This window comes from Triticum dicoccoides, chromosome 2B, assembly GCF_002162155.2.
Source record: "Triticum dicoccoides isolate Atlit2015 ecotype Zavitan chromosome 2B, WEW_v2.0, whole genome shotgun sequence".
NCBI lineage: Eukaryota > Viridiplantae > Streptophyta > Magnoliopsida > Poales > Poaceae > Triticum > Triticum dicoccoides.
The window spans coordinates 15,496,158-15,505,484 of record NC_041383.1 but is presented as its reverse complement, the minus strand read 5'-3'; the positions used below and the strand labels follow the sequence as shown (position 1 = coordinate 15,505,484).

Genomic DNA, 9,327 nt, shown 5'->3' with positions numbered 1-9,327 from the left:
CCTGATGACCCGGTTGACACGTCGGGGCTGCAACAAGTGTCGTCTTCTTGGTGGCCAATGTCACCATCGACCTCATGAGCGAGGACGACGAGAACGACAAGCAGGAGGAGGAGGAGGACAAGGACGGCTCCTTCTGCGTCGGCGACAGCTCTGACGTGGACGAGGACGATCAGTAGATTATGTTTAAGAACTAGTATTCTTTTGTCAGTAGCTATGTTTAGGGTTTATGTCTGTAAAAGTTATAAATGTTATACAACATTTGTGATATTTGCATGTTTGAATGCCCAATTTTTGCCCCATTTGCATGTCTCTGACAAGTGGTCACCCACATTTCATAATTTTGTTAAAATAATTTGGTGTTTTCAATTAAATAGTGCCAAATTTTCACCCAAACATTCCAAAAGTGGCTTTATGATTTTTCCCACAAACTAGTGCAGATAAGATAGCTCAATGCAAAGGCATTTCAATTTTTTGAGTCTTTTTCCATTTTCTTTGTTTTTTTTTCAAAATGAGGTCAAACTTGAATGTTTAACATTCGTACCAAATGGTTTGGAATCTCAACTTTGGCTGTCCCAAGTGCATGCGCCACCAACAATACAACATAGAGTGATTTTTATCAATTTTCAGGACCAAACTACATCACACTTGTAGTTTAAATTTTGAGCAAGTTTTGATAATTCACTATAAGTCCACTAAATTGATGGAATATAGCAATAATACTCCGAAATTATTGCAACTTGGTCAGTGGGCATTCAATTTGGCCTACTTTTGAAGAAAAATGAAAAGGCCACATTTTCAAACTTATTTGACGCACTTTTTTTGAAACAGAGGCAAAAGCTTTGCCTCGTCTCACTAATAAAGAAGAAGAGAGTTGCCCGGTTAATAAATGGAAAACCGGGCAAAAACAATCACAAACCGCTGAACGGCACACTCATAATCACACACACCTCACATAGAGGGTCTTGTCACCATCACACATCGGTGTCATCATCATCACTTCTCCCCAACAGGCGTCATCACCCTCCCTAATCTTCGAGCAAGCGACTCAGACTTCTTCAAAGACAAATGTTGACCCAATCCACATCATAGAGGCTATGTGAAACACAAGAAGCCCCGTGCCAAACTCAGCCACCCGCGCCAAGGACAGCACAACTCCGACTCTGAAAGATAGCTCCGAAGGAGAACTATTCAAGGTTGGCGCCATGGAGGACCACCGAATAGACCACCTGTTGCTTGTCATCGTCACCACAGGGGGCCCGCCGCCGCAGCTCCGACTTCACCGCAACAAAACAACCCGAGGTAATCTATCCACGAACACGCCGGAGAAGAGTCGACTATCGCAACCATTACCGCGTCTCCGACATCGCACACACCCATCATCGTTGCCACAGAAGTCTCGACGCCAACTCCACCAACTTCCATCGGTCCCGCTTGATGATGCCTAGCTCCAAAGACGAAGCCCTCGAGAGGGGATACGATGCTAGAGCACCGTGATCGTCCGATCCCATGGATCTAAGGTTTCCCCCGAAGCTGTGAAGATTAGAGCTGAGAGTACCTCGACGATGCCAACAAGAAGGAAACGATGCCGGAAAGCGTCGCCATCGCCGGCTCCGGACATGCCGGAGACAAGCTTTCGCCCGGGTCAACCTCTCGAGCCCCGCACATCATGCATCAGCAAGCCCTCCATCGAGCCACCGATGTCAAATCCAGCCGAATCTGACCACCCTCACCCTTCGTGACCTCCGAGCAGCAGATCTGCGCCGCCCCGCGCGCCAAGCACCACAAGACCACTACTAGGGAAAAGGCTATAGGTTGATCCTTAAATTTTGGCATCTTTTAAATCTATTTTTAAACTATTTGCAAACTAAATAGGTAAATTTAAATTTTGGCACTTTTTCATACCATGTAGGTAAACTTATTTTCAAACTATTTATATGTGGAATATTTATATTTAAGCTACATCTTTTAAATCTCAACCATTAATACATAAATTTTGGCATCAATTTTGCGCATTACATAATGCTTCATTTTCTAATTCTCGATATCCTTAGAAGCCCATATTTGATCGATCTTGCATTCTCATTGTGAGGCAAAATATGAAAGTATGTTTCTAGCGAAAAGAAACCTATATTCAAGTGTATATTTATTAGTTTTGAAAAGCATCTAATTGTGTACGTTATTGCTATTTTTTTTTTGGAAAAAAGAAAACCATTCAACATTGTACGCATCTCTCTTTTCTTATGTAGCATAGACATTTTGTATGTTTGGACGTACTTTTTTTGCAGGTTAGTTTTTCCACCTACTTTATAAGTTTCACGCGTAGCCTTTAATGCATGTCCGAGCCATAGTTTTCTTTAAGAAAAGCTGAGCCCGGTCGCGTCTCCTTTGAGCAAGTACAATAAGCTTATGTAAACAGGTTATAATATTTAAAATATTATATGTTTGCTAACATGAAGGTGAGAGAAGTGGAGTCAGCTATAGAATAAGAGCCAGCTGCAATACGTGCTCCTATGCATTATGTGAAAGTGAGATGTGGGCCATGCATTAATAAATTAGCACATCTTTATACCTAACTATTGTGCATGTCGGCTATAACCAGGACATGACAATATCATATAGTCATCAGCTGGTTGTACTATTAACCATGCTCTATGCATGAAAAGTTGGCTACCGGATGATTGATACCTTCCTCTTGCCAAGTCCGAGTGAAGTCAGCGCAAGCCTGTAAGGTGCAGACTTGTAGTATATTCTTTTTGCATGTGGACACGTGATGGACTATGACTATTTTTCCAAATCGACGCCCATGTTTTCTTTTTCTTTTCAGCCGTGCACATACAGTCCTTTTTATGGAGCGATGTTGGTTGTATCTATGACTATTACACACGGTTTCCAAATGGACTATGACTATTACACACGGTTTGGTTGTATCTATCATAACCGATGTTTCCGAGCTTATCTCCTTATACACACACATGAGTAGACTTGACAGTTCAATATGCCAACACATATATGTTTACATATTACGTATAAACTTTTAAATCTCAGCCGTTGTTATTTTGATCAAACGACAGCAATAATATTAGCATATGTGGGTAAATGTGGTGGCTTGTTTGACTCTTGTTTTAAGTATATAATAGAAGATATTAGTCAAGTATTTGATATAAAATGTTGAACAAGTATTTGAAAACTGTTGCATAGGTATTTGAAAAATGTTGAAGAAGTATGTAAACAAATGTTGATCACGTATGTAAAAAATTTAATCAAGCATTTGAAAAAACAATGTTGAACAAGTATTTGAAAAACATTGCACAATTATTTGAAAAATGTTGAACAAATATTTGAAAAAATGTTGATCAGGTATATGAAATTCTTGAATAAGTATTTAAAAATGATGAACAAATATTTTATAAATGTTGACCACGTATATAAAATGTCGAACAAGTATTTAAAAACTATTGAACTATTATTTGAATAAATGTTGAACATGTCTATAAGAATGTTGAGCAAGTGTTTGCAAAACGTTGATGAAGCCTTAGAAAAGATGTTGATCATGTATATAAGAATATAGAATGAAAAACAAAAGGAAACAAAATAAAAAATAAAAACCAAAAGTAAAACAAAAAATGAGGAAGAAAAAAGAAAAACCAAACAAAAAATGGAGAAGAAAGAAAAAATAATAATAAACGAAGAACAATATGCAAAAAGAATGAAAGAAAAACCAAGAAAAGGAAAGAAAAGAAACAAAATAAAACAAAAAAGGAAAAAATCCTCAAGAAAATCACTCGTGCAGCTGTAAGTAAAGTGCGCCCTTAGTAATTTCCATGAAATGAATGGAAAATCCTATATAACGCACGTTACGTCAAGCTTTTTTTCTTCGAAAAGGGGGATTCCCCGGCCTCTGCATCAGATCGATGCATACGGCCTCTTTTATTAAAGAGTAAACAAGGTCTGAAGAAAGTCTTACAGTATTCAAACAAAAGCAGCAGCTAGCTCACCTAGAGCGTTAACTGCAAAACAGAAGCCCCAAAAGCCACAACCGGCTGGCATAAAAACAGATAGGTAAACTAAATGTCTATCCTATTACATGATCGCCATCCAAACTGGTTGAAGATATCCCGCGCCACCGTCTCCCACCGGACAGATCCAGTAACCAAACGCTCCCTGGCGTCCGTCGGAGTGAGTAAGGACCACGTACGGATCAGTGCTGTAGCTCGGAATAACACCTGCAAAAAATAAGTATTTGTTGTTCTGTTAAATACCAAATCATTTCTCCAATTCCAAATTGCCCATAGCAATGCACATACTCCTATACGAATAAGTCTGGCTGTTTCGGACTCAATCCCAATAAGCCACGCCCCAAATAACGCGTCAAGCTGTCGAGGGTTCGCACAGAATTCAGGAGCGAGCGACCCGATCTGGGCCGGCCCTTAGCGGTTAGCATAGCTATTGTTTTCTCCAGTTTCTAGAAGGTCCCCCCGAATCGGTTTATCTATTTCCTGTTTGTTTTTTGTGGCTGGTTTTAATTTAGTTTTTTTTTGTTTCAGATTCTGTTATAGATTTTTGTTCTCGTTTTTATCTTTTCTGTTTATTTCTTCTTTTCTCTTTTCTTCCTTTTTCTAATTCCTTTACTAAAAATGCACAAATTTTAAAAATATTTAGAATTCAAAATTGTTCGGGCTTATAAAAAACATGTTTTCAAAAAATGTTCACAAATTTGAAATTATTTTAGTGTTTTCAAAATATGTACTCAAATTTGAAAAAAAAATGATTTCAGAATGTTCATAAAATTTAAATTTTTCAGATTCCAAAAAAATATTCGCGTTTTAGAAAATGTTCACATTTTTCAAGTTAATGTTCGCCATTTGAAAATTTGTTCGTGCTTTGAAAAAATGTTCAGGAATTCGAAAAATGTTCAGCGTACCAAAATGGTGTTCACAATTTCAAATACTGTTTCTTTCTATGAAATTTATTCACAATTTCTAAAAAATATTGCCTTTTTTTAAAAAGTTTATACATATTGAAAAAAAATTCCAGAGAGCTTCAAATAATGTTTGCACTTTCAAAATTTGTTTGAAATTTTAAAACTGTTCCCGTTCTCAAAACTTGTTTTCACGAAATAAAAAAATGGGGAAATTCTTTTTTTGTAGTTTTAGTTTTTTTCATCTTTATGAAAAATTTGTAAGATTCCAAATTTTGTGCATCTTTTCCGAAAATGTTTGAAAATTGTCAGTTTAAAAGTATTTCTTCATGCTTTTCAATAAATGTTTCCATTTTGTCATTCTGAACAATATGAGAATACATGTACAATTTATGAAAATGTGTATATGTTTTTGATTTATGAATAAAAATTTGAAAAATTATAGTTTTAAAATAAAATTGAACAAATTATTATAAGCTCTAACTTTTTTGAAAAGGAAAAATAAACTTGAAAAATAAAAATGAAACGAAACAGAAAAACTAAAATAAAATAAAACAAAACAAATAAGGAAAAAATAGATACTTAAAAAAAGACCGGTTCTACATTAAACCAGACGCGGTTTGATTGTTTTTATTCCCCGCGTTTCCTAACGGGCCATGTAGGTCGTCAGGTCGTCTAGCCAGGGATGTATGCTTAACATCGTGAGGTGCAGGGTCTGATCCATCGCTTGATTTTTTTCACAGTTTCCCGCGCGATAACAGGCTGGCATAGTCAGGAGCTAGTCGGACGCAAATCGCGTCGTATAGGAGCTCCCGTCCCACTTGGGTTGCTTAAGGCGATAAATAGTTGCCGCCGGCTCAGCCAGTAGTGCGGACCGACGGGGGACGAGTAGGCCGTGCTTGCTGGGCTCTGCTTCATTTTTTCCCAGCCCATCTCCCTTTTTTCATTTTTTAGGGGCTGGCCCATCTTCTAATCTTCCATCTACACTCTGATCCAAAATCCTAGGTGGGCCGCGGCCCACCCTGTAGCTCCGCAGATACTGTAACTAGCAGCTGGAGACTACATCCCCTCAAAAAAAAGAGAGCAGCTGGAGACAACTCAACATTTATCTGAATTTACCAAAACAACACCTTTTCCCAAACAACAACTCAACATTTATCTGAATTTACCGACACATCGCTTTGTCACCAGAGACAACCTCTCCCAGTTCTTGGTGGAGACTACTGGTCCAGTGTAACATAAACGATTGGCAGCTGCACAACATCAACACCCTTATTCGTCATGGCCGTCTCGAACAATTTTTGGTAATTCATCTCACCAAGATCTTGGGTGATGTTGGTGCTCTGCACGAGGAGCATGTCCTCGCACCGCATGTATGGTGGCACCGCCTCTTGCGCTGACAGCGTCATGACAACATAACGCCTGGAGCACGGCGGCATGGTCCCTTGGCTTGGCCGCGCACGGTACTTGTTCAGGTTGATCTCTATGTTGAATGCGATGAATCCACCCGTCTTGTTGGTCAGCTGCAGGCAGCACGACGCCTCCTTCCCTTGCTCAAAGAGAAACCGCAGCTCCATGGTTGGATCCACCGACATAATGTTCGTGTCACAGCTTCTCTGCAAAGGAAAAGAAGTAGAGGTCAAAACATAGGATTGTAGAACATTCAAGAATTACAGGGAGAATACAAGAGGAACCGCACCTGGACTGTGAGGTCTTTTGGCACATCAGAAGGTAGTGACATTTCCTTAATCTTAGCTTCTAGTTTTTCCAGTTCAAGGACAACATCATTGATACATGGCCTTTTTTTTCGGTCCTTGTCCACACACCTAAGTGCAATCTCAACACTTGTACTCACTCGGAGGATATCTATCTCGTGCGAGGAATATCCAGGCTCTGCGTGCAACCTTTTCATCCAGTTTTCAGTTACCTGCATACAGAAATTATCACATAAACCTCCCCTAGAAAGATAATGCTCAGGTCTGTAAAATGTGAAAGAGACGCATGTAGGTTCACGATATAAACAGATAATTTGAACTAAAAGCACAACACCAATTCTGAAACACAGGGAGTTGGTTTTTTCCTACATGCTCAATGAAATCTTTGGGAGACTTTTCAGCACAACGGAAGTAGCCCATATTACCGGCCATCATTTTTATAATCACGACTCCCAAACTGAATACGTCAAACTTGTTCGATACAAAGCCATTGTCTACATATTCAGGTGGCATGTACCCTCTGCATGATATCAGAAATATAAGAATACATGGTTATTGCAAGACATAAGCATAAAGCCAGCTTAATACATGTCTCAAACTTACTGTGTCCCTTTCACAATCTCTGTTTTATGTGTTAATGTCGAAGAAACAAGTTTCGACAAACCAAGATCCGCAATTTTAGGGGTCATGCTCTTATCCAGCAATATATTGGCTGGCTTTATGTCTAGATGGAAAATAGGCTTCTCCTGCGCGGTGTGAAGGTGATTTAAGCCCTCACATGTCCCTTTGATGACTTTGTAACATATGGGCCAATCAAGTTCACAAGATCCATCTGCAATATTGCAAGTAAACACAGCGCCGTATCTGTCAGATACATGATGCTGTATCAATTCATATATGCTTTAATGCTGAATGATTGATATATCTTGGATGCAGGTCATAGAAGAGATTTAGTTACCAGTAATATGTCTATCGAGGCTTCCGCCCTCCATATATTCGAAGCACAGCACCCGCTCCATAATTTTTGCGAAGATAAGTTCCCCATTATGATCCATGTATTTGTTCCGAGACTCGTGGCAGTAGCCAATTAGCCGCACAACATTTTGGTGGCGTACATTACGAAGGTTACGGAACTCGCTGTCAAATTGCTTATCATCGAGTCCCTGCAGTTGACGAAGCTTCTTCACGGCAATCTCCTCCCCTTCATAGGTGGCCTGATAAAAGCAATCACTTGTCATGGCACAGATCATGACTTAATGTGAGAAGTACAGATTCAGATAGGAAGTAGAATGATTAGTTGATCTTACTCTTACCCTGTAAACATCTCCATACCCACCGCTGCCGACTTTCCGATCCTCTGCAAACTTGTCTGTGATAGCTTCGATCACATGCAGTTTAAAATCCATGCTGCGGCTATCTCGCACCCAGCAGGCTCCTGAGAAACCTAATAAAATTATAATGGGAGGCAAGGCAACATCGATCAACGACTACTGCAGCACCTAGAAACAAAAAGGAAGGATTGAAACTACAGCCATCGCATCCATATAGTTTTCTGCCGTGTCTGCCAACTCCCACGCGGAGCCCCGAGGGTGAGACTGGGACCCCGAGACCGCGCCGCAGACGGCGACTAAGGCGTGGCAGCATGTTGACCGGTGGGGGGCAAGGGGCGCCGGCGAAGGCTAGGACAGGACCAGACCTCATGGGAGGCAAGCAGAGGCGGCAGCTGAAGCAGGAAAAGCAGAGGAAGAAGAAGGCTGCTGACCGTCGGATCTTGATCAGACAGTGGAGAGCAACCCAGAAAAATGCAGGCGCAACGAATCAAGTAAGATGCCGTCGTAGCACTGACCTCAGGCTGGAGAAGGGACGATGGATCGGGGTTGCTTGCTCGTTGCCGGCGAAGATGAATCCATCCAGCAGAAGCTTGCAACCTTTTTATGGAGAGTAGACGCGTTGCTGGTTGCAGAGACACAAGGTGAAAGATGAAAGCAAACGACGACGCTGACTTGACTCCACTCTCCTTTATACTTTTTCTTCTCCGCGAGGAATCTCTTTTACAGACACAAGGTGCGATGCCGACATCTAGCCAAGAACTCAAGGAGGGGACGCCTTCTCCCCGCGGAAACGTTTCCCACCCGTGCGTCGGCGGAACGGTTCCGCCGGACGCGCGCGGCTCGTTGGATCGCTATATAGATCGTGTGACTGAGCATCCAGAAATAAGAGAATGATGCATCCACAAGCCTCCTCAGCGATTTGAAAGATCCGACCGTCCATCTCGATTCCTTGATGCGTTTCCAGCCGTCGGATCGAGAGCTAGGAGGATCCGGGCCGTCGAATCTGAAAGAAACACTGCTGGAATGAATAGTAATGGCAACATAATGTAAATACCATGCCCCCACCAGGGCATTTTGGTAATTTCGCGTGGTGGGGGTATAAAAGGGCCGGCTCCCCTGGTGAACCCTGGCCGCTCGCCCCGCCCTGCCGTCTCGCCCGTCCCGCCGCCCGCCGTCTCGCCCGCCCCACCCGTCCCGCTCGCCGCCGCCCTCTCTCCCCGCCGGCGACATCGCCCCCGCTTCCTCTCTCCCCTCCTCCCCGCCCGCGTCGTCGCCCCCCGCTCCCTCCCTCCCCTCCTCCCCGCCCGCGCCGTCGCCCCCCGCTCGCCCTTGCACCATCGCCCCCGCTCGTCCTCGCGTCGTC

At 42.1% G+C, this 9,327-nt stretch overlaps 1 protein-coding gene across 3 annotated transcripts; it reads right to left on the bottom strand.

Annotated features, from left to right (window-relative positions):
* Positions 1-6,027: 6,027 nt before the first annotated feature.
* On the bottom strand, positions 6,028-8,616 carry LOC119366840 (putative receptor-like protein kinase At4g00960). 3 transcript variants are annotated; one of them, XM_037632541.1, is made up of 7 exons: positions 8,480-8,616; positions 7,947-8,077; positions 7,592-7,847; positions 7,237-7,465; positions 7,003-7,153; positions 6,618-6,845; positions 6,028-6,534 (listed from the first exon to the last, which is right to left on the bottom strand). In XM_037632541.1, the coding sequence occupies exons 2-7, from the start codon at positions 8,037-8,039 to the stop codon at positions 6,139-6,141; spliced, it is 1,353 nt and encodes a 450-aa protein (XP_037488438.1). In that variant the 5' UTR covers positions 8,040-8,077; positions 8,480-8,616; the 3' UTR covers positions 6,028-6,138. The 3 variants fall into 3 exon arrangements, with proteins under 3 accessions (XP_037488438.1, XP_037488439.1, XP_037488440.1); XM_037632542.1 differs by having other exon boundaries at positions 7,947-8,387; positions 8,480-8,595; XM_037632543.1 differs by having other exon boundaries at positions 7,947-8,068; positions 8,480-8,595.
* Positions 8,617-9,327: the final 711 nt, after the last annotated feature.